Below are 25,997 nucleotides of genomic sequence, written 5' to 3' on the forward strand. Positions count from 1 at the left end.
CTGCCTGCGGGTTCCCCGGAGGTGTGGGGTATTTTCAAATGGACTTCCAATTGACAAGTGGGTGGGAGGAGAGAATCCTTCCACCAGCGAACAGTGCACCAAATTCTCTGACCTCGCTAGCAGTGGTAGCGGCACAGTGGCACGGTGGTTGGCACTGCTGTCTCAGGGACCCGTGTTCAATTCTTGCCTTGGGTGACTGTGTGGAGTTTGCCTGTTCTGCTCACGTCTATGGGTGTTTCCTCCGGGTGCTCTGGTTTCCTCCCACAGTCTAAAGATGTGCAGGTTAAGTGAATTGGCTATGCTAAAATTGCCCCTTCGTGTCCAAAGATGTGCAGGTGAAGTGGAGCTATGGGGATAGGGAGAGTGGGCTTAGGTAGGCTGCCCATTCTGAGGGTTGGTACAGACTCAATGGGCTGAATGGCCGCTTTCTGCACTGTAGGAATTCTGTGGTCTTCGGTCTCTGCCACAAACTGCATTTGTCAATGACCAACTGAATCGTTCTGCCAAGTAACTGCCACTAACCTTCGTGCCATATTTGACGCCGAGAAGGGCAGCACGGTGGCTCAGTGGTTAGCATTGCTGCCTCACGGAGCCGAGGTTCCAGGTTCAATCCCAGCTCTGTGTCACTCTCTGTGTGGAGTTTGCACTTTCTCCCTGTATTTGTGTGGGTTTTTCCCCCACAACCCAAAGATGTGCAGGGTAGGTGGATAGCCCACACTAATTGCCCCTTAATTGGAAAATAATAATTGGGTTCTCTAAATTTTTTTATTTTTAAAAAAATATTTGACGGCGAGGTGAGTTTCTGACCACATACCAGTGCCATCACTAATATCACATTGTTATATCTCTGTAACATTATCTGATTGCACCCCTGCCTCAGTTCAACTACCGCTGAAAACCCCATCCATGCCTTTCTTATATCTATATCTGACTATTCAAAAGTATTCATGGCCAGTCTCTCACATTCGGGCCGGGATTCTCCACCGGCATGATTCTCCGTTACGCGGCCGGGGGTTTCCCGATGCCGTGGGGCTGCCCCACAGTGAGAAACCCCATTGACCGGCCGGCGTAACGGAGAATCCCATCGGCTGGTCGAGGCAGAAATGTGGCGTGGCGGGGCAGAGAATCCCGGCCACTATCTCCATAAATATGGGTTGTTTAAATGTTGACTGCCCCTGATGTAACTTGCTCCAAGCCCATTTCCCTGTGCTCGCTGACTTATATTGGCTTCCAGTTATGCCAAGCCATGATTTTAACATTCACATCATTGTTTTCAAATCCATTCATGGCCTCATCAATGTCTATCTGTCTTCCTGTCCTACAACTCTCCAAGATATCTGTACTCATCCAATTCTGGCTCTTTTGAGCACCCCTAATTTTAATCACGCACCATTGGTTGCCAGGTGTTCAGTTGTCCAGGCCCTAAACTCTGGAATATCCTCAATTTCCAAAACTTCTTCACCACTCTCCATCACTTTTCGCCATGAGGCACTCCTTAAATCTACCTTTTTGAACCAGCTTTTGTTTACTTGCCCTAATGTGGCTCTGGAAAATTTGAACGCGATTCTCCCAGCCCCACGCCGGGCCGGAGAATCGCCGCAACCGCGCCACACCGCCCCGATGCTGGCGGGCGAATCTCCGAGGTGCGGAGAATCGGCACCATTTGCACCGCCGCGTATGGCGCTGCGCCGGTCGCAGGCCGCTGTCCGAGGCTGAGCCGCCGATTCTCCGGCCCGCATGGGCAGAGCGGCCGCGTGGAAAAAGCAGAGTCCCGCCGGCGCCGTCCACACGTGGCCGCTGCCGGTGGGAACTCTGCACGAAAGGTCGGGCGGCTGCCTGTGGGCGGGAGGAGGGCTCCATCCCCGGGGGGGGGGCCTCCGATGGGGTCTGGCCCGCGAACGGGGCCTACCAATCGGCGGGTCGGCCTCTTCCCCCCCCCCCCCCCCCCCCGGGCCTACTTTGTTGCACGTCTGGCCCCAGAACCCCCGAGCCATGTTGCGTCAGGGCCGCCGCGTTCCATAAAGCCACTGCGCATGCGCCCTCCGTGCACACCAGGAAGTGAGGCTGGCTGGAGCGGCGTGAACCGCTCCAGCGCTGTGCTGGCCCGCTGTGGGTGCCAGAATCGCTAATGCCTGCTCACGTTTTGTGCCGTCGTGAATCGCGATGGCATTCCCGACGGCGCGGGCACTCTTTCCCGCGATCGGAGAATCGACCCTTTAGCTTTCTAACTCTGCGGTGAAGTACTTTTGTTAAAGATGCTATATAAATGCAAGTTACTGATGATGATGGTAATAGCTTTACCAATACAGAGAGATCAAAAATTATAGCATCGCGATAATGGAGGACTTTAATTATGCAAACATAGACTGGAATACTAATGGGCTAAAGGCAGAAAGGGTGAAGAAAATCCAAGTGCATTCAGGAGAATTTTTGACTTTTGTATGTTTTTGGTCCAATGAGGAAGGAGACGTTTCTGGATCTGGTTCTGTGGAATGAGGTGGTTCAAGTGGCAGGAAGGGAACATTTAGAGAACAGTGATCATAGCATCATCAGCTGTAAATTGACTGTGGAAAAGGATGAAGTGCATCAAGGGTAAAATTATTGGAGGAGGACCAATACCAGTGGGACGAGAACAGATCAAGTAAATTGGAATCAAAAATTGACAGTCCAAACTGTAAATGGGACAATGGCCTGCCATTAAAAAGGAGACAGTTCTGGTACAGTTGTGGAGCATTCCCCCGAGGGGAAAGGAAGTGCAATCAAAACCAGAGCTCCCTGGATAACAAAAAATATGGAGAATAAGATGAAGCAGAAAAAGTGGGTATATGACAAATGTCAGGTAATGCATGTGAGAATCAGGCTGAATATGAAAGGTTCAGATGAGCAGTGAGAAAAGAACTAGAAGAATCAAAGGGAAGAGCATGGGAAGAGATCAGCAATTAACATTAAAGGGAATCCAAAGTCTTCCATAGGTATCAAAATGGTAAAAGGATAGTGGGAGGAGGTGTGGAGCTAATTATAGACGCCAAGGGTGGGCCCTCTCGGGAGCCCGGAGGTTGGGGGGGTTCCAGTTATGTGTGGTGAGGAGGGGTGCCGGAACCCCTGATGATTGTTGGGGGAGGGGGTGTAATATGCGCTTTAGTGCTGATCGGGGCGCCTTTTAAAGATGGCGCCTCAATCTCTGTGAAGTATGTTGAAGTAAGTGAACTGAGTATGTAGAGCTGCCCTTACCAGCTCTGTCAGGCCCCACCTCCATCAACGTGATGGTATAAACCCTGCCCACTCATTTATTTTTACTCAGGGAGGCTCAAGATCTGGAGCGAAAACTGGGCTGTGCAGCAGGAGAGCTACACACCGGCTTTCAGTCTGAGTCTTACACTTTGAATAAATATGGTAAGAATCTGTCCAGGCACAATTCCATAATATGCAGATGACACAAACTTGGGGGACAGTGACAGACTCTGTCACAACACCCTGGGCTAGTGAATGGTTAATTCCAGCCCCACTTGACCCGGAGTCACAGGTGAAATTAGATTTTACGTAAAATGCCCAAAATCCTTGGTTGAACCCAATAAACTACAGTCATCAGGTTTGTAACTTTAAAACACAAGTAACCTTTTATTATGTACAGTATTATAATTAAACGGGCAGAAAATAAACTGGCTATCTACTACCCCTTTACCAACTCCCCCTTTCTAACTCTATATACACACACCACATAGGGGAAAGGGCTGTGGTGCGGGAAAGAAACTACAAATAAAAATTAAAGGATAAGGATCTCTGATGCACTGGGATAACTTCCAGTCAATGTCTTTCTGAAGTTCAGGCTTTATTTTGGTACTTCTGGCAATGCTGTCTACCTACACAGCAGACTCTGCATAATTTCGTGTTCACAGCAAAGCATGTGCCAGGCACTCACTGCTTTCAGAACAAGAGCAGTTCTTTCACTTTGGCAGGGAGGAAAGAGAGAGAGAACATTACTTTCACATCAAAAGTCCAAACACTTCTGCTAAGTTCTCTCAGAAAGCATCACGCAGGAACCAATCACTGACATTATCAGGCAGAACACTGTCCCTCGCCAGCTCACCATTTGCCTGTTAGCCAATTAAACTGATTACCTCCAAAGCTGGTTCCTCAGATCCATTCGATGCTGAGGAGTCTGGCTTAACTCCAAAATACAAAACTTGCTTATCCTGGCAAGCAGGCTGTTTCAACTTGAGTCTTCTGCTGAAAGTCACATCCCGATTTTGGGTCTACAGACCAAAATAATAAAATACGTGAGAACAAATGAAATAAATAGGAATGACTCTTACACCTCCAGGAGGACAAGGCCAAGGAGATGAACGTAGACGTGGCAAATGAAAGTTAATTCAGAGAAGTGTGCAGAGAAGTGTGAAGTGATACATTCTGGTAAGAGAGAGGCAAAATAAATTATTCTAAAGGTGGTGCAGGAACAGCAAGACCTGGGGATCTATATTCAAGGTGGCAGGATGGCAGGTTGAGAATGTGATTCAAAGATAAGTAGGATCCTGGATTTTATAAGTAGATGTATGGGATCCTGAGCTTTATAAATAAGGGAATAGAGTATAAATGTAAGGAAATTATGGTGAACCTTTATAAAACACTTGGTTTGTCCCTAGCTGGGACATTAGGTCCAACTCTTAGGTCCAATGCACGGATAGATTGGAGAAGTTGGGATTGTTCTCCTTGGAAAAGGTCAGGCTGATAGGAGGTTTGATAGAAGTGCTCAATATCATGAGGGGTCCAGTCAAACAGATGGTAAGAAACTGTTCCCAACAATAGAAGGTCTGAGAACCAAAGGAAACTGATTAAAGGTGATTAGCAAAGAAAGTGGCACGAAGAAAAACATTTTCACATAGTGAGTAGTTAGTATGTGAAATGCACTGCATGGGGGTATGGTGGAGGTGATTCAATCATGGCTTTCAGAAGGGAATTGTGTAAACAACCAACGAGAAAAACATTTGCTGGGCTACGGGGCAAAGATGAGGAGTGGGACTGGCTGATTTGCCCTTGCAGAGAACTGAGATGGACGTGACAAACCAAATGGCCTCTTTTTGGTTTTGTGAAGGGTAGGCCATGCCTCACTAACTTGGTCGAGTTTTTTCGAGGAGGTGACAAAGACGATTGATAAGGGGAGGGCGGGGGACGTTATTTCCATGGACTTCAGTAAGGATTTTGACAAGGTGCCTCATGGCAGATTGGTACAAAAGATTAAGTCACACGGGATCAACGGTGAGGTGGCAAGGTGGATACAGAACTGGCTCAGTCACAGAAGGCAAAGGGTAGCAGTTGAAGTGTGTTTTTCTGAATGGAAAGTTGTGACTAGTGGTGTTCCACAAGTATCTGTGCTGGGGCCTCTGTTGTTTGTAGTATACTTAAATGATTTGGAGGAAAATGTAGCTGGTCTGATCAGAAAGTTTGCGGATGACACCAAGGTTGGTAGAGTGGCAGATAGTGTTGATACATAGATGCATAGATACATAGAAGATAGGAGCAGGATGAGGTGTTTTCCCCTTCGAGCCTGCTCCGCCATTTATCCCGATCATGGCTGATCATCCAACTCAATAACCTAATCCTGCTTTCTCCGCATAGCCTTTGATCCCATTCTCCCCAAGTGCGATATCTAGCCGCATCTTGAATATATTCAATGTTTTAGCATCAACTACTTCCTGTGGTAATTCATTCCACAGGCTTACCATTTTTTGGGTGAAAAAATGTCTCCTCAACTCTGTCCGAAATGGTTTACCCTGAATCCTCAGACTGTGACGCCTGGTTCTGGACACACCGATCATTGGGAACATCTTCCCTGCATCTATCCTGTCTAGTTGAGGATTGACAGAGGATACAGCTGGACATAGATAGATTGGAGACTTGGGCAGAGAAATGGCAAATGCAGTTTAATCCAGCCAAATGTGAGGTAGTGCATATTGGTAGATCTAACATAGAGGTGTTAGCTATGCGAACAGGCTGAATAGACGTGGACTGTTTTCATTAGAACAAGAGAGGTTGAGGAGTGACCTGATAGAGGTCTACAAGATTGAGGGGCATGGATAAAGTAGATGGGCAGGCACTCTTTCCGAGGTACAGGGTTAGACACCAGGGGGCAGAGGTTTCATAGAACATAGGACATTACAGCGCAGTACAGGCCCTTCGGCCCTCGATGTTGCGCCGACCTGTGAAACCACTCTAAAGCCCATCTACACTATTCCCTTATCATCCATATGTCTATCCAATGACCATTTGAATGCCCTTAGTGTTGGCGAGTCCACTACTGTTGCAGACAGTGCATTCCACGCCCTTACTACTTTCTGAGTAAAGAACCTACCTCTGACATCTGTCCTATATCTATCTCCCCTCAATTTAAAGCTATGTCCCCTCGTGCTAGACATCACCATCCGAGGAAAAAGGCTCTCACTGTCCACCCTATCTAATCCTTGTATGCCTCAATTAAGTCGCCTCTTAACCTTCTCGCTAACGAAAACAGCCTCAAGTCCCTCAGCCTTCTCTCATAAGATCTTCCCTCCATACCAGGCAACATTCTGGTAAATCTCCTCTGCACCCTTTCCAATGCTTCCACATCCTTCCTATAATGCGGCGACCAGAATTGCACGCAATACTCCAAATGCGGCCGCGCCAGAGTTTTGTACAGCTGCAACATGACCTCATGGCTCCGAAACTCAATCTCTCTACCAATAAAAGCTAACACGCCGTACGCCTTCTTAACAACCCTCTCAACCTGGGTGGCAACTTTCAAGGATCTATGTACATGGACACCGAGATCTCTCTGCTCATCCACACTACCAAGAATCTTACCATTAGCCCAGTACTCTGTCTTCCTGTTATTCCTTCCACAATGAATCACCTCACTCTTTTCTGCATTAAACTCCATTTGCCACCTCTCAGCAAAGCGCTGCAGCTTATCTATGTCCCTCTGTAACTTATAACATCCTTCCGCACTGTCCACAACTCCACCGACTTCAATGTCATCTGCAAATTTACTCACCCATCCTTCTACACCCTCCTCCAGATCATTTATAAAAATGACAAACAGCAGTGGCCCCAAAACAGATCCTTGTGGTACACCACTAGTAACTGGACTCCAGTCTGAACATGTCCCATCAACCACCACCCTTTGTCTTCTTCCAGCTAGTCAATTTCTGATCCAAACTGCTAAATCACCCTATATCCCATGCCTTCATATTTTCTGCAGTAGCCTACCGTGGGGAACCTTATCAAACGCTTTACTGAAATCCATATACACCACATCAACTGCTTTACCCTCATCCACCTTTTTGGTCACCTTCTCAAAGAATTCAATAAGGTTTGTGAGGCACAACCTACCCTTCACAAAACCGTGTTGACTATCTCTAATCAAATTATTCCTTTCCAGATGATTATACATCCTATCTCTTATAAGCCTTTCCAAGATTTTGCCCACAACAGAAGTAAGGCTCACTGGTCTATAGTTACCGGGGTTGTCTCAACTCCCCTTCTTGAACAAGGGGACAACATTTGCTATCCTCCAGTCTTCTGGCACTATTCCTATAGACAAAGATGACTTAATGATCAAAGCCAAAGGCTCAGCAATCTCCTCCCTAGCTTCCCAGAGAATCCTAGGATAAATCCCATCCGGCCCAGGGGACTTATCTATTTTCACACTTTCCAGAATTGCTAACACCTCCTCCTTATGAACCTCAAGCCTTTCTAGTCTAGTAGCCTGAATCTCAGTATTCTCCTCGACATCATTGTCTTTTTCCTGTGTGAATACTGACGAAAAATATTCATTTAGCACCTCTCCTATCTCCTCGGACTCCACTCCTTGTTTCAGGTCCATGGGGCAAAGTTTAGAGGAGATGTGCGAGGCAGATTTTTTACTCAGACAGTGGTGAGTGCCTGGAATGCGTTGCCAGGGGAGGTTGTGGAAGCAGATACATAAACAGCGTTCAAAAGGCATCTCAACAAATACATGGATAGGGTGGTTATAGAGGGATATGGCACCAGGAAGTGCTGAGTGTTTTGGCCATGGTTGGTATTATGACTGATACAGGCTTGGAGGGCCGAAGGGCCAGTTCCTGTGCTGTATTGTTCTTTGTTCTTGAGCTATAACCATTTCTATGATTATTTTATGATCAACATAAAGCAATCATTTTGATTAGAATCTTCTCTGCTGTGACATAATACTCTGGTGCCACTGATATTTGTAATCATTGCATCTACTACACGACAGATAATTGCACACCAAATGCCAGAGAGGTTGTGTAATGTGAACTTCTAAGCAGAGCCGATTTTCATGTTTTTACCTGTACCATATTCATTCATTCATTTATTTAACACTCAATACTTTCTCAGGGTATTTGTGGACCCCAAACTGGAGTACTATCTGCAGTCTTGCTCTCCTTACCCAAGGAAGGATGGAACTGCCTTGGACAGAATGCAACAAAGGTTCACTAGACTAGTTCCTGGCATCTGGAGATTGTCCAATGAGGAATGATTTTTTGTTATTCGTTTTTGGGATGTGGGTGTCACTGGCTTGGCGGACATTTATTGTCCATCCCTAATTGCCCTTATAAGGTGCTGGTGAGCTGCGTTCTTGAAGTGCTCTTAGAGAGGGAGTTCCACGATTTTGACCCTGCAACAGTGAAGGAACGGCAAAATGTTTCCAATTCAGGATGATGAGTGGCTTGGAGGGGAACTTCCAAGTGGTGTCCCATGTGTATTTTGCTCTTGTCCTGCTCGACGATTGCGGTTGTGGGTTTGGAAGGTGTTCTTGAAGAAGCCTTCGTGAGTTCTTGCAGTGTATCTTGTAGATGGTACACAGTGTGCCATTGTACGTTTGTAGTGGAGGGAGTCAATATTTGTAGATGGGGTGCCAATCAAGTGGGCTGCTTTATCCTGAATGGTATTGAGCTTCTTATGTTGTTGGAGCTTCATTCATCCAAGCAAATAGAGTGTATTTCATCACATTCCTGCCTTTTTCCTGCCTTGTGCCTTGTAGATGGGTGGATGAGCACTACTTGTAGATATCTTTTGACCTCTCTCGATCCGATGAATTTTCAACTTTCTGTGATCTTACTTAACCTTACGTTAACTCCAGGGGCAGCACGGTAGCCTTATGGATAGCACAATTGCTTCACAGCTCCAGGGTCCCAGGTTCGATTCCAGCTTGGGTCACTGTCTGTGCGGAGTCTGCACATCCTCCCCGTGTGTGCGTGGGTTTCCTCCGGGTGCTCCGGTTTCCTCCCACAGTCCAAAGATGTGCGGGTTAGGTGGATTGGCCATGATAAATTGCCCTTAGTGTCCAAAATTGGCCTTAGTGTTGGGTGGGGTTACTGGGTTATGGGGATAGGGTGGCGGTGTTGACCTTGGGTAGGGTGCTCTTTCCAAGAGCCGGTGCAGACCCGATGGGCCGAATGACCTCCTTCTGCACTGTAAATTCTATGATAATCTAGACTTCTTGGAAACTTCTCTTCGTTTCTCTAGTTTGCTTAACTAGCTAGATTTTAGGTTTCCGGCATCTGGGGCGCGATTCTCCACTCCCACGCCGGTTGGGAGAATCGCCTGGGCTGCCAAGATTCCCCGGGACGCCGGTCCGGCGCCCTCCCGCGATTCTCCCAAGCGGCGGGAACGGCCCGGTCGAGTTTTGCGGGCCGCAGGCCGGAGAATCGCCGGAGACACCGAAAATGGTGATTCTCCGGCACCCCCGCTATTCTGAGGCCCGGATGGGCCGAGTGGCCAGGCCAAAACGGCGGGTTCCCCCCGGCGCCGTCCACACCTGGTCGCTGCAGTCGTGAGCGGTGCGTGAACGCTGGGGGGGGCGGCCTGCGGGGGAGCGAGGGGGGATCCTGCACCGGGGGTACCTCAGATGTGGGGTGGCCCACGATCGGTGCCCACCGATCGTCAGGCCGTCCTCTCTGAAGGAGGACCTCCTTCCTTCCGTGGCCCCGCAAGATCCGTCCGGCATCTTCTTGCGGGGCGGACTTAGAGAGGACGGCAACCACGCATGTGCGGGTTGGCGCCGGTGAACCCGCGCATGCGCCGATGACGCCCGTTATGCGGTGCCGGCCGCGTCATCTATGCGGCGCTGCTTTTACGCGGGCGACAAGGCCTGGCGTGTGTAGATGACGCGGCCCCGATCCTGGCCCATTGTCAGGGCCTGAATCGGCCAGGACCGGGGCCGTTTCGCCCCGTCGTGAACCTCGACGGCGTTCACAACTGCGCGGCCACTTCGGCACGGGAGTGGAGAATCCCGCCCGTGTTTTCTTAACCATTAGTCCCGAGTATGGCATTTCTTATAGCAAGGCTGAGAAAGATGTTCCCTCTTTAGCCTTCTGAAACCAACTGCTTCCAGCAGAGCTGCGAGAGCTGCCTTTTCTCACTACCTATCTCTAACTGCAATAAAATTAGCTGAACCATAACTTGATACCACAGATAATTCAGTTTTGGATCAGTTGCTGGCTCAGGCTTTCCTCTCCGTTGGCGGGATTCTCTGGCCACGCTCGCCCGGCATACAGAAATTGCTGCCCGATGTCAGTGAACCTTTACATGACCCGCGTCCCGCCCGTGGCAATCTTACACCGGGCGCGACCGAAGAAATCCAGTGTTTTCTCCCTGCCTTGGAGATATGCTAGTTTTTGATGGATACTGCGCCCTCTTTTATTTGATTGCAGCGATCCAGGGGATGCTTCTCCCAGGACTTGAAGTAAATCTTGAAAATCCTAAATGAAGCCTCCCAAGTGTTTTCGTAGTGCAGGCTTGACCAACCGTTACAACTGGGGGACCACATTTCAATTTTTTTTGTCACTCTGAACCAAATAGCAAATTTCAGAAAGACAAGGCACTTGAAATTAATCCCACTATTAATCAAAACAACAAAAAAAGTGTGTTTTTATGAACAAGCTTCAAATGAGAAGAATAATCTATTCGCTAATTTTCTCGTCACTATGTCGAACACTGACTTAGTGAGCTACCTGGCATTATTTTTGTTTGCACAATTGATCAATAGCTGCTGCACACTCGATGCAGCAACGCAGAGTATTTCAGATAGATGTCCATTTGTCAGGAGTGATCTTAATTTTGTTTTGACATTTTTCTTTCTCGAAAAAAGCCATTCATAGTAATGTGTGCTGCCAAACCAGTGCAATGAATCAAAGGGGATGTTTTGATAGATTTGGAATTCCCAAAACTAAAAGTGCTGAAGGAAAGTTCCACAATTTGCCTGCAACACAAAGGTGGAAAAGTAACCGAGTATTGGAGCAAGTCCCAGCCACATTTCAAGCTGTACTACCTCTGATCCGCATTCCTCACCCTTGTGTCTGAAAGGTTGGCGGGTCGGATAGAAATCTTTGGCGGGACCGACTCTGGTCCACAGGCCGTATGTTAGACAACCCTGTTGCAGCACCTCTTTTGACCTCCATGTGAGCACATCCCAGATTCAAGCCCGCCATAGAAGATTCGCATTGGTAAATGAGTGTCAGGCATTTTGGTTACATGACCAGCCCAACTCGATTGTGACTGTCTCAATATGGTGTGGATGATTGGCATACCAACTGGGGGGAGCACATCTGTCATGCCACCTGATCATCGGAAGCTTCCATAGGCAGCTTATTTGAAAGTGGTCGAGCTCCTTGGTACGATTTAGGTACACAGAGTTTAGTACAATATTACTGAAACGCACCTTTTGCAACAATTGAAATGTAGTTCTGAGAAGGTTTATAATCAGAGCCAGAATATGTTTTATGTTTGATTTGAAGCTCATCTCTTAAGTTGCTAAATAGATGGTTAACTTCAAAAAAAGGCAGGTATCATATTGTTTACAGAAAATTGCTGCATTTAATATGCTTATGTGTTGTTTGACACCTTGGTTAGCACCTGAAAATGTCCAATGTGGCACGATGCCATGCTACAGTCAGGTATGCACGATATTACAGAATTGCACTGTCTCATATAGAAGAACACAAGGAGAACACTAAGGACAGAATAAAGTGGGCAGGAACACGCAATTGAACAGGGACTTTCACAAATCAAAAGTGACAGATTCAGAATTTACCGACTACAGAACCAAAAAAGCGCACACTGAGCTATGGTGTTCTTTAACTTGAGTGTATCTGCCAGAATTTTAAATTTGGACATACTGGAGAGAACCATTATCTTCGAGGCAGGATGCCGAGTGATGACAGATTGAGATATCAACTGCATTCAAGCTAGTAAAAAATCAGCGCACTAAGCCTCTTACAATACCTACATTTTATTGAGAAACCGCCTCACCAAACCATACAAATTACTGGGCACAGAAATCTTAACCACAATGTCCCAACTTCCCGAGTTCTGTAAACTTGCCTTCCAAGCTCCAGCCCTATAGTGAACTACACATTCCTCCTCACTGAAGTAATAAGTGTGCCCAAATTTGTCGATGAACGAACAAAATAATTTGAAAGCTTATTTTAAATGTTATAATTGACTAAATCAACACCATACTAAAGGAAGACCAATGTCGAGGAGAAAATGAGCCATTGCTCTATTGTGGCAAACATAAATTTGCCTAGTAAGGTTGACTGGAAGGATCAAGTTCTGTACAGTATGGGTCCTTAATGTATACCATCTATTCCTGCAAAAATGGCCTTGATGATATACATTGGCATTCTCAATAAATATTTTATAGCCATATATCTAAGCATCTTTACTATTCTGTTTTGCAGGTAACACTGTTTTCCACATGCTTGTGCTGCACCCGAACAAGAGCATGGCCTGCAGAATGTACAATTTTATTTCATCACTCATATCCAAGGAAAAGATTGAGTACCTAGAAAATATCACCAACAAAGATGGACTCACTCCCATGAAGCTGTCAGCATTTGAAGGGGATGTCGCAGTAAGTTAATACAACTCTACTTCTTTCAATTCCAGACAGTGGTAGTTTTTGACTAAATGCTGCTATTTAGTGTAATTATAGGTGCTATAAAGTCTTTTGCTATGAATTTCAAACGGGGAAAAATAATGACATTTAGCATGGGAGCTGGTCCCCATAAATGCTTACTGTCGATGACCACCGTCTTGTAAATGGTACTGATTAGGTAACATGGAGAAGCCCAATAATACTCTAACACATTAATTGTGTTTTGTACAATATTACCCACATTTGTGTGACCAGCTTGAGAAAGTTCATCTGTGTGTAGAGTTAAAGAAAACTCATTACCAACCTCTCTCGCTTAGTAAATGTACTTTTCTTCAACTTTACACATGGAGCACCGCATTGTCCAGCCAGTGCCTAAATTGTGACTTGTCCTGTATTCTGCAAGTTGCTGTTTGGTTTTATTTGGTGAGTTGCATATTCCATATATTATTTGTTAGCTCTGTATCATAGGGATGCTTGTAAAACTGTGCATTTGATAGTGAACAACCTCCCTCAGCTTCCTCCAAATACATCAGATATTATACTTGAGAAAGACAGGAACAATATCCCATGTAATGGACAATATATTACTTTATTGCTAAAGTGCATCTGTGTCTTTGTGACGTAGAAAGGTCCAGTTTCTCTTAAGCAAAAAAAATGCAAGAACGTAGAAACAGCAGAAGGCCATTCAGGCTTTCAAGCCTGTTCTACCACTCAATCAGATCATTTTGATCTGTACCTCAACTCCACTTCATCACCTTTGTTCCATATCCCTCAATAATCTGAGCTGACAAAAAAACTTAGCAATCTAAATCTTGAAAAATTCAATTGACACAGAATCCACAGACTTTTGGTGGAGCAAGTTCCTGGGGAGGGATTCTCCGCCCCCCCCCCCCGCCGGGTTGGAGAATCACTGGGGGGGCGGCGTGAATCCCTCCCCCGCCGGTTGCCAAATTCTCCGGCACCGAAAATTCGGTGGGGGCGGGACGTGCCGCGCCGGTCGGCGCCCCCCCCCCGGTGATTCTCTGGCCAGCGATGGACCGAAGTCCTGCTGCTGTCATGCCAGTCCCGCTGGCGTGAATCAAACCACCTACCTTACCGGTGGGACTGGCGGCGGGGACGGGCCCTGGGGTCCTGGGGGGGCACGGGGCGATCTGGCCCCGGGGGGTGCCCCCACGGTGGCCTGGCCCGTGATCGTGCCCACCGACCCGCAGGCGGGCCTGTGCCGTGGGGGCACTCTTTTCCTTCCTCCACGGCCATTGCCTCCGCGATGGCCGATGCGGAAGTGACCCCCCTGCGCATGCGCGGGGATGACGTCAGCAGCCGCTGACGCTCCTGTGCATACGTGAACTTTGCCGACCAGCGGAGTCCCTTCGACCCCGGCTGGCATGGCGCCAAAGGCCTTTTCTGCTGGCAGCGGAACGCCAACCACTCCGGCGCGGGCCTCGCACCTCAAGGTGAGGGCTTGGCCCCTAAAGGTGCGGAGAAATCCGCACCTTTGGGGTGGCCCGACCCCGGAGTGGTTCACGCCACTCCATCCCGCTGGGACCCCCGTCCCGCCGGGTAGGGGAGAATCCTGGCCCAGATTTCCATTCGTCTTTGTATGAAAATGTGCTTCCTCATTTCACTCCTGAACAGACTACCTCTATGTTTAAGATTGAGACCCCTTTCTGGATTTCGAAGCAGCCCATCTGAGTGATGTCTGAAAATTGAGTCGGAGTTGCTGTCAGCAAAATAGATTGCAGGCTGGGTCGCATTACGATTGCGGATGGAGGGGTTCCAGCGTGGTAGTGGGCCAGATATTGCTTGCAGGCCCCAGAGGGCACTCCTATTCCACTAGGGCTGACCAAAATATTTCAATACTTAACTTCAGCTGGCTCCTCCTCTTCCATCACCCATGGCGCCATGCAGGCTTCATTCAATCTGTCCCCTGAGAGCAAAATCCTGAATCAGATATAGAATTTTTTTTTCATAGAATTTACATAGAATATGTTGCCATTTGTGTATTGCAATTGGTGAGGCAGTCTCTCCAAAACCTGCTGCGGATCAGACGGTTTGCAACATTCGTCAAGGAAGGAATGTAGACACAAAATAGGTAATTCACTTCCTTGTTAAATTCTGCTGGACTTGATTTCTTGCTGATACCTTTTAATTCCAAATCAAGTCCATGCTCGTTTGTGTGCAGGTGATGTTACTAAGCTGCTATTTGTTACTTGATAGTGCCATAAGTAAATAAGGCTGATCACATCAGTTGTTCTGGTCTCCGTGAATGCCAAGATTGGCTCTCATACCCGTCCTAAACCTGTGGCCAACTACTCTGTCTGCCACCACATCAATTGTCAGGAGTTTCTGAATCAAAGTTGACTGCCGCTTCTCAACCATGCCACATTGCACTAAGAAACCCCACTTCAGTCACTGCATGTAATACTTAAATGTATTATTCACACACCACAGCTGTAAACTGATGGCAGATTGTAAACGATTTACAGTGGAAGTTTCTGGGAGTTCAAAACACGGGGATTATGAGATCGATATCAAATTTGTTCAATACATGGAAAATCTAAGAGAGTTGGACAGCTTGGTAGCACAGTGGTTAGCACAGTGCAGACTCGATGGGCCGAAAGGCCTCCTTTTGCACTGTAAATTCTATGACATGATTGGACTTTGTGAGGAGGATTATTAGATGCCTGCTAATTTGGTTACTGAAGAATTCAAATAACTTTTTTTCCTTTTTGTTTTAAAATTGAATTGCAACAAGCAATCCCTCCTGTTGATTTTTGGCAGATCTGGGAAATTGCTTAGGGCACTTCACCACCTTTCCCTTGGGGTACCAACCCTGCTGGAATGACTGACAGACTACCAGAATCAGCATCGGCCTCCCTTATGGCCAAGGAATGTAATCTGGGAGATTTTAAAATGATAAATAAATCAGTCCCATCATTCGTCATCAGAAAGAACCACGAAGGGGAAGAAACTACCACTCCGTCACGAGGCTTGGCATGTGGTGACATCACATCCCAATCAAATTCAAACCTCAAAACCAAGAGAGAAGCCAGGACGACTCTGATTTGCTGGGAATTTAGCGCCATGCAATGGGACTGATGGGTTTGAATTTCATTGGAAGATTAGGTGAGAACAGAGAGCTTTGGTCTGAGTGTGGTGGGTGTGAATGGACGTTCAGAGAACACCATTTCACTAAGAACACAGAGGCGGAAAGAAAAAGAGAAAAAAAAATTCTCTCCTGAGTTGCAGCAACTTTTAATATCCCTATTTGAAACTATAGCGTTGATTCTTGCATCAAGGTCCTCAAAAGTGAGTAAAGCTTCTTTCCCCTTTAAATCATAATCATTATTCACTTGCACCCTTGCAACAAATTCTTCTCATTTGCCTAATTAAAGTTGGTTTGTTTTCCTTTCTCATGCGCCCTTCAAATCCCCATGTATCACACTGCGGGCAGCACGGTAGCATTGTGGATAGCACAATTGCTTCACAGCTCCAGGGTCCCAGGTTCGATTCCGGCTTGGGTCATTGTCTGTGCGGAGTCTGCACATCCTCCCGTGTGTGCGTGGGTTTTCTCCAGGTGCTCCGGTTTCCTCCCACAGTCCAAAGATGTGCAGGTTAGGTGGATTGGCCATGATAAATTGCCCTTAGTGTCCAAAATTGGCCTTAGTGTTGGGTGGGGTTGCTGGGTTGTGGAGATAGGGTGGAAGTGTTGACCTTGGGTAGGGTGCTCTTTCCAAGAGCCGGTGCAGACTCGATGGGCCAAATGGCCTCCTTCTGCACTGCAAATTCTATGATTCCACAACATCATTTCTGCCCATGATTCTCAGAGTGTTCAGCCAGAGTTGGCAACCCTACCGCTCTCCTGATCTCTCAACCCATCACTTTCTGGTCGGTAGGTTTGTGAGTATGAGTGAGGAGAACTTAACCTCCCTCATATTTCCTGTTGTTTGCTGTAATTGAATGTTAAACCTGAGAGCCAACTGTTTGGTGCTACTGTCCAATGTTCGAAGGACACTGAAGAGTACCAGGAACATAGGGACAGGTGTAAGGCATTCAGTTTACATTGTAATTCATTGGAAGAGGCCCTGCATAAGGCTGCTCAGGGTATGCAATGTAAGCCTCAGCAGCATTCAGAAAGATTTGGAGCAGAAAGCATGATGTATGTTTTCAGCTAGCTCAGCTGTTGTCTTACGCCTCCTGCAGCGAGAGGCCTGCCACTGTATGTCTCCAGTCTCGTGTAACTCTCCAGTGGAAACTGGTTAACTCGTCTAGTGTTTACAATTATCCTGCAACCAGCATCAAATGAAAACTTCCAATTTGCAAGAGGTGGACGTAAATCAGAAAATTCAAGTCAGCGTAACATTGAAGCTTGTTGAACAGCAATAAATGCATATTTTTTAATGCAGTGTGCATCCTCTATAGAGTTTCTCGGAGTAGGTCCAGATTTTCCGTTTTGTGCTGTGTAATGAATCCACTGGGCTGGGCCGGAGAATCCCCGCGACCGGGCCACGCCGCCCCGACGCCGCCACGCGTTTCTCCGCAGAGTGGAGAATTGGCGCCGGTGTGGTTGGCGCGGCGCCGCTCTAACCTGCTCTAAGCCGGCGGGACCTAGGCATTGAACTGTCGGGTGGCGGCCTGTGGGGGGGTGCGAGGGGGGTCCGACCCCGGGGGGGCCTCCGGTGTGGCCTGGCCCGGGATCGGGGCCCACCAATCGGCGAGCCGGCCTCTCTGGCTGGGGGCCACCTTTCCAACGCGCCGGCCCCTGGAGCCCTGCGCAATGTTGCCACGGGGCCGGCGCTTTGAAGGAGGCCACTGTGCATGCGCGGATCCCGCGGCGCATAGTTCATGCCGGGATTGGCAGCTGGAGCGGCGTGAACTGCTCCAGTGCCGTGCTGGCCCCCTGTAGAGGCCAGAATTACTCCTGGCAGCGTTTACGACGGCGTGGACACTCTGCCGGGGGATGAGAGAATCCCCCCCATAATGCTTGGAAATTCACATCTTACTTTTTTATGACCTATTGCAGGACTGTCAGTCAGATATTTGAGCTTAAATTCTATGTTAATGAATATATGGATACTAAGTCAGTGGCCTTCAATAATATCAAAAGTTAACTTTACAGCGTAGCAGCGTGGAAGCACAGTGGTTAGCACCGTTGCTTTACAGCTCCAGGGTCCCAGGTTCGATTCCCGGCTTGGGTCACGGTCTGTGTGGTGTCTGCACGTTCTCCCTGTGTCTGCGTGGGTTTCCTCCGGGTGCGCCGGTTTCCTCCCACAAGTCCCGAAAGATGTGCTGTTAGGAGAATTGGACATTCTGAATTCTCCCTCAGTGTACCCAGACAGGCGCCGAAGTGTGGCGACTAGGGGCTTTTCACAGTAACTTCATTGCAGTGTTAATGTAAGCCTCCTTGTGACAAGAAAGATTATTGGGCGGGATTCTCTGATCCTGAGGCTAAGTCGTCAACATGGCCTCAGGATCAGCAATTCTGGCCCCTTCAGGGGGCCAGCATGGTACTGGAGCGACCTACGCCGCTCCAGCTGCTGATCCCGGCATCAACTGGGCGCCGCGGGGTCCGCGCATGCGCAGTGGCACCGGCGCCAACGCACACATGCGCAGTGGCTCCCTTCTCCGCGGACATGGCGTCGGGCTACAGGGGCCGGCACAGAAGAAAGGAGCCCCACAGCCCGAGAGGCTGGCCCGCCGATCGGTGGGCCCCGATCGCGGGCCAGGCCACAACGGAGGCCACCCCCCGGGTTGGACCTCCCCTACACCCCCTAGGTGAGGGCTTAAGTGGGTCGGTGCAGACTCGATGGGCCAAATGGCCTCCTTCTGCACTGTATGTTCTATGTTCTATGTACCCCGCCACAGGCCACCCCCAGACCCTTCCACACTGAGGTCACGCCGGCTAAGAGCAGATTAAAACGGCGCCGGCGGGACTCTGGTTCTTTGTTATGGCCGCTTGGCCCATCCCGGGCCGAGAATCGCTGGGGGGGTGCCCCATAGAGTGGCCCGTGCCGCACCGACCGCGGAGAATCGCGCAATTCGCGCCGGCCACGGCGTTTTTCCGCGCCGGCCCAGGGCTGAGAGAATCCCGCCCATTATTTTTATAGTTACTTTGCTTCTGATGTTTTGTAAAAGCCCAGGATACAAAGGAATGAAGCCCAGGATGCAAAGGAATGTTGTAGGAGGGAGATTAGAGGAATGATGAGTAAGAAGTGTACAAAGTAGAAAGGAGAAACCATATAACTTGTTGAGATGAGCAAGGTAATCTTGGGGTTTGGGACTTCTGGGAGGCTGTAGCAAACTTAAAGAACGAGAGGATTATTGTGTATGTGGGTAAGCATGCGGGTGCAGCAGGTGGTAAGTGGCAAATGGTATGTTGGCCTTCATAACGAGAGGATTCGAGTACAGGAGCAGGGATGTCTTGCTGCAATTATACTGGGCCTTGGTGAAGCCACACCTGGAATATTGTGTGCAGTTTTAGTCTCCTTATCTGAGGAAGGATGTTATTCCTATAGAGGGAGTGCAGAGAAGGTTTACCAGATACGTGGGATGGCAGGACTGACATATGAGGAGAGATTGAATCGGTTAGGACTATATTCGCTGGAGTTCAGAACTATGTTGGGGGAATCTCATAGAAACTTATAAAATTCTAACAGGAGTAGGCAGGAAATTAAAAATGAAAATGTTCCGAATGGTGGGGGTGTCCAGAACCAGGAGTTACAGTCTGAGGATATGGGGTAGACCATTTAGGATAGAGATGAGGCAAAATTTCTTTACTGAGAGTGGTCGGCCTCTGGAGTGCGCTACCACAGAAAGCAGTTGAGGCCAGAACACTGGACGGGATTCTCCGGTTTCTCGGTGGTGCCCTGTTCACTGGCGGGGGGATTCTATACACCCCCCCCACTTGAAAATGGAATTTTCCATTGTGGTCATCCAACACCACCAGGGAACCCATTGGCAGGGGTGCACTGCTGGAGGGGAAGGTGAATTCCAACGATCGGAGAATTCAAGTCTATGTTTTCGAGAAATAGTTAGGTATAGCGCTTGGGGTGAAGGGGATCAGAGGATATGAGGGGGCTTGGAGGGCGATATAGCCTCCTCTTGCTCTTATTTTCTATGTTTCTATGCTTCTCTGAACTGTGGTATTCATTATCATTGAGAAAGGAACTAGATTTTGTCGGAGCAACTGTAAGAGATTTTGAGATATAGTAACACTGGAAGGAGCCTGGCAGAGGGCTGGGAGGGTATGGGTAAGGATCAAGTTATTAACATTTAGGGTGGGGAAAGAGGTGGTAGGAGTGTGGTGAGAAGAGGTACAAAGGTGGGGGTGGTCAAAAGCAGAATTCATTCTCTTCACTGCTCAGAATTATAGAGGCTGTTCCTCAGCAGTGATCCAGAGAAATCTATGCAATCTAAAATAGGTGAGAAATGTTTCTAATGGCCACTGGGGAGTCTTTTGACTCCTGTTAAACATAAACTTTATTTATAACCAGTTGTACCAGAGTATGATTTTCCACCCCACTGCCACCCGCTATTTTTTTTTTTAGAAAATATTTTATTGAGGCCTTTATAATTTTAACAATTTTAATCATCAAATTTCAACAAAGACAAAAACACATTATAACCAACAACCCCCCCCCCCCCCCCCGATAACAAACCCCAGCCAACATGGCTTACACAAACAGTGCCATCTTCCCCAGCCCCCCTCCGTTGGTTCTCCTGCCCTTACTCATCTCCCCCATATCTACCCTCTTCTTCCCCCCCACCCCCCACTGCTGACAGCTTAATGTTTCTCGAAGAAGTTGATGAACGGCTGCCACCTCCGAGCAATGAACCACTCAAGGCGAATTTAAGTTTCTCAAGTCCCTGCCATGTCGCTAACCCATACCCCCGACTTCAGGGGCTCCGAGTCCCTCCATCCTAGTAGGATCCGTCTCAGGACCCCAGGGAGGCAAAGGCCAGGACATCGGTCTCTCTCACCCCCTGGGCTCCCGGATCTTCCAACACACCAAAGATCGCCACTTCTGGACTCTGTACCATCCTCACATTTAATACGTCTGACATGATGTCAGCAAACCCCTGCCAGAAACCCCTCAGCCATGGACAAGCCCAAAACATATGGACATGGTTCGCAGGACCCCCCACACAGCGCCCACACCTATCCTCCAACCGATCAAAGAACCTGCTCATCCGGGCCACAGTCATCCGGTTGCCCTGTGGACAACCTTTAAATTGTATCAGGCTAACCCTGGCACACGATGAGGATGCATTGACTTGCCTCAGGGCCTCTTCCCATAATCCAGCCTCCAACTCCCCACCCAGCTCCTCTTCCCACTTTCTCTTCACCTCCCCTATCGGGGCTCCCTCCCACTCCATCAGTTCCTTGGAGTTCTCTAAAACCTTCCCCTGTCCTACTCCTGTTCTCGATACCACCTTATCCTATAGTCCCCGGTGCGGCAGGAGTGGGAAGGTCGGAACCTGCCTCTGCACAAAGTCCCTCACTTGTCAGAACCCATTCCCACGTGGCAACTCAAACACCTCCTACCCAGCACCCCCGGAGCGAACTGGTGATTATCACATACTGGTGCCCACACCGATGCCCCCTCCAACCCCATGTGCTGCCTCCACTAGCCACCCACTATTTTAACCATGAGCATCCTTTGGGTGAGATTTTCTGTCCGTTCACACTGGCGGGATTCTGGTCCTGCCGACGGCACAACCCCACTGCGAGTTTTCTGGCCCCGAGGGGTGCGTTCAACGGGAAACCCCATTCACAATGGTGGGATTGGGGGATCTTGCCTCCGGCCAATGGCAAGCTGCTCTCTGCCGCTGCAGAACACGGCGGGAAGGGAGAGGAAAAACCCACCCTTCAGGTTGACTGCTGTTGGATGTGTGATGGTCAACCACCAGAAAAAAAAAGAAAAGTTCAAAACTGTTGTACAAAACTAAAAAAACTGTTATTTAAAAAAGAACCCTCAAAGAAAGTTAGATGTAATATCGCATGAGCAGCTTGTATTGTTTTGGTCATGATTAGCAGCCAATGGGTGTCGACTATGCATGTAGAATCTGGCGGTTCACAAATAAAAATTGTTGAACATAGTTAGAAAAAAATAGGTTTTGCATCCACCTCAAAAGTACCTGCGCCAAAAGTAATTTGGATCATTAACAAAATAAACTTGATTGCTCCTGTGTGGTCTGTCGGGCCATAGGGCATGCATAGGTGGTTGTGCCATGCATATTAAAAAGAAAGCTCAAATAAGAAAACGTAGGCAATCAACTAATTGAAATAAATAGACCTTCCTCCAAAACATAAATGTGTTTCAAAGACACCAAAAGTAATCTTAAATTTAAGTTTACTTAAGATATTGCAAAAATTTCATTTTTCATGTATTTATTCTATTATAAACTTTTTTTCAACAAAATATATATTAGTGTCAAAGAAAATAAAGACTGTAGCCAAGAAAATTTTGGAGAAATATTTGAAAGAATATCCTTTATTTTGTTTCCAACAGGGGCTGGTTGATTTATTACATGTATACCTTCTCAATTGTAGCTCATTGATATTTTCCAGCTACATTGCATAGGTTTGATACATGTGTTCAATACCTCATTAGTTCTTACCTTTTGCTCCTTAATATGAAATCTGAGCCACTCAACTGCAAGAAATTTGCATATACTCAGGAATGATGCCGAATTGTGACAATAGGAACTGTAATCTGGTCGACAAAAAGATTTTGGATGCATTGTATACTGCAGGGTCTATTGTGGAATCGTTCAATGAGTTAGATTCATATTCTCTTTTGTGAAGCCAGCAATGTGTCAACAGGTTGTGCACAATGGCACCAAAGATCTTTGGGATTATTCCACATTTGCACCCATCAATTTTCTCAAGGCCCTAGCAAACTACTCGGAGGGAGTTCGCCTCTTTATCAAAAAAAGAGAGAAATTATGAGCATGTTTTGGGCAATCTCTAATAGTTATCACCTCCCTATGTCTAAAATTTAATTGACCCTCATTGCACCCCACCCCCCACCCCCAATACACCTGTTGGAGCTAGTCTCAGCAGACTGGGGAGGACACGGATCCTATTCTAAATAATCCCTCCCTGTCTCATCTGGGCCATGTTTGTGATTGACAATGATTTGGTCTCAAAATGACTCCATCAGAAATTGTTATGTGCAGGTCTAGGTTGGTCTTCAGTCCATTCTGCTACATTCCCAGCAGACAAGCCACAAGGGAAGCATATTTTCTCACAAAATGTATTATTCTGATTTTGGGAAATAATGGTTTGATGATGGTAATGTACAGAATAATAGTAGTTTAAATACTTTTCGTCCTGTGTGTCACAACCCAAGATGATATATCTGGATTTCTTTGTGTGATTGCTAAGGTTATTTCTTGATTCCTCGGCTACAAACATTATTATTCTTCCATTTAATATGGTATTTTATATTTACGAAGAATTGTCCAGTGTGTTGTGGATTACTGGATTTCTATCATTTTTAAAAAAGATTATTAGAACAAACTTGTATGTGAGCCAATTTGTCGATTACAATTGAACAGCCATGTTGTGTTCGAAAAGCAGCTCGCCGTGCCGCAACGTGGCTGATAGAAGCCAGGAGATCCCGCTCCCGCGATCTAATGCAATCTTGTAAGATGTTGCGATGTAAATTCCACATATTATGCATGGGATCACTTTTTGCAAATCTGCGCACTAGAGCGAGACAGTCTCACTCTAATATGCAGTTTCCCAAGGCATCAGGATCATTCCCCTTCACCTCGGAGACCTCAGGTGAGCACCGTTCAGTAGTGGTCTCCACAAACTGGGACCAGATGAAACAGGTCTCAGGTGGAGGGGTCTCCTAGGGAATTGAAGGCCCCATGGGGGGGGGGGGTCTCCCAGGGGATTGGAGGCCTCCATGTGCATGCCCTTTGGGCAGGATGGTACCCTGGCACAGGTGCCACACTGGCACTGGCACCCTGACACTGCCAAGGTGCTCAGGTAGCATTGCAAGCTGGAAGGGGGACTGCCAAGGTGTCAAGCTGGCATTTTCCACGCGGTAGCGATTGGGCCGGGGGTGCCCTGCGTGGGTGTTGGGAGGGTTGCGGGAGATGGGGTGGGGGAAGGCCCTGGGGCCCACTCATAGTGAGTTGGGGCTTGGGGGGGGTTGGAGGTCACGTTGGGGGCTCCAGAGATTGGGATGCCATTTTTAAATGGTGTCCCGATCTCTCGCTACACTGAGTAGTTCCGGCGAGCAGAGCACCTCAGTGCAGATGCACTATGTGCGGCCTCGGCCACGCATTCCCTGCTAAGCCTCATACCTAACCCGAGTGCCGTTTGATATGGTTGTGTTTCTTGGCGCTGCGAGCGCCGGGAAACACGCGGCTAAATGAGTTCGCTATAAGAATTTGGCCATGATTTAACTAAATGTAACAGTGTATTTACCATTAAGTTGTCTAAGATAGATGTTTGTACAGGAATTGATAGGAAGTGCATGTACATGTATTGATTTGTAGATTACAAGGTTTTGATTTCTTGATGAGGAACAAATCATATTGAGATGTAATTGAATAATGTTGCATTGATTTGCTTTTGGCATTGAATCACCAATGTTGTAGGGGTGGGGTAATAATTTTGGGCCACAATCCCCTGCACCTGACCTTTCCTGGAACTACATTGCTAAGTTGATAACTTCTAGTATTGCAGACCCCCCACTAAAATGGCCATTAGATACCCTTGTATGCAAAGCAATGTTCCAATACCAGTTGTAGCACACTAATCACTATTGGTCACAAAATAGGCAGAACCTGTGCTACACACATTCCATGCAGCTATTCTAAATCTGTCTCTTTGTTATATAGAAACATCATGGGCAGTTGTCAACTTGTGTTCACAAGCTCCAGAATCGGTCTATGGCCATCTCAGCATCTGAATCACCAAAAAATCTTCTATGGTCCCAGCCGCCTGACCATGTTCAATTTGAGGCTAGATCACACAACCCATTTTGTAGTCTAATTCAATAAGATTAAATTTCTCCCTCTCCGGTTCTAAACCTGTTTTCGACTGTTGAGTTATGTCTGTGGAATTCGGAAAGTATAACTTCTAGTCAGAACTATATTTGTTTCAATGTTACAGATTACTTTCAGAAGGTCAAGCAACATTGTGGAGGAAGAGTTAACATTTCAAGTCGATGATTTTCCATCAGAAGGTTATTGACCTGGAACCTTAACTCTGATTCTCTCTCCACAATGCTGCCTGACCTGCTGAACATTTCCTGCAACTTCTGTTTTTATTTCAGATTTCCAGCATCAGCAGTATTTTGGTTTTATTTGTGATTAATCTTTAAATATTAAGTATTTAGCAACAAAAGTTCATCCTCTTCATTGTATTGTAGTCTTCCTCATTTGTACATGTATGTATATGCTACAGCTAAGAAGTTTATATATTGAATGGTTGATTGAGTTTCAAAGATGTTGCTTAATCAGATTTATGTATCTTGACATTTTTGTTTATAAATTCTATCTGAATCCTAAAATTAGGTTGTAGATCCCTAGAGGGCTGATTTAACTCCCTAAGAAGATCAGGAATGGGCTGGTCATGCATTTAATATTGCCTCCAAACACTGCTGCTTTTACTGGGCCATTTGTTTAGAAGGCCAAGGAGCCCAGCTGGTTCACCTAGGAGGCACACTAAACATATAAACCAGGTGCTCATGGTGTCATACCCTGTAGGCATATTGACTGCCAGCTGATCAGGACACCCACCAGCAAAAGCTAGCCCACTCAAAACATCTGCCAGAATAGAATCAGTGTCCCAAAAGGCTTCCTCTCTCTCCAAACATGAGACCCTGCCAAATGTTCAAATAGCTCAGTATCAAATTGATGCCATCAGCAGAGTTTGACGCTTACTCAACTCCTCTGCCTCCCCAAATCCAACTCCTGGTTAAAATTGACATCCTTTTTGGTAAAGTCCAAATATGTGCAGGTTCGATGGATTGGCCATGCTAAATTGCCCCTTATTGTCCAAAGTGTTAGGTGGGATTACAGGGATGCGGGGATAGGGCGGGAGGAGTGGGTCTAGGTC

The 25,997-nt window shown here is 47.3% G+C and overlaps 1 protein-coding gene across 1 annotated transcript in view; it reads left to right on the forward strand.

The window, feature by feature from the left end:
• Nucleotides 1–25,997, forward strand: part of LOC140389856 (transient receptor potential cation channel subfamily V member 6-like) — a 218,144-nt gene that overhangs the window by 118,271 nt on the left and 73,876 nt on the right. The window contains exon 6 of the mRNA XM_072474434.1: nt 12,717–12,889. Coding sequence (XP_072330535.1) covers nt 12,717–12,889 — 173 coding nt within the window. The remainder of the gene's footprint in view (nt 1–12,716; nt 12,890–25,997) is intronic.

Source organism: Scyliorhinus torazame, chromosome 14, assembly GCF_047496885.1.
Source record: "Scyliorhinus torazame isolate Kashiwa2021f chromosome 14, sScyTor2.1, whole genome shotgun sequence".
NCBI classification, from domain to species: domain Eukaryota; kingdom Metazoa; phylum Chordata; class Chondrichthyes; order Carcharhiniformes; family Scyliorhinidae; genus Scyliorhinus; species Scyliorhinus torazame.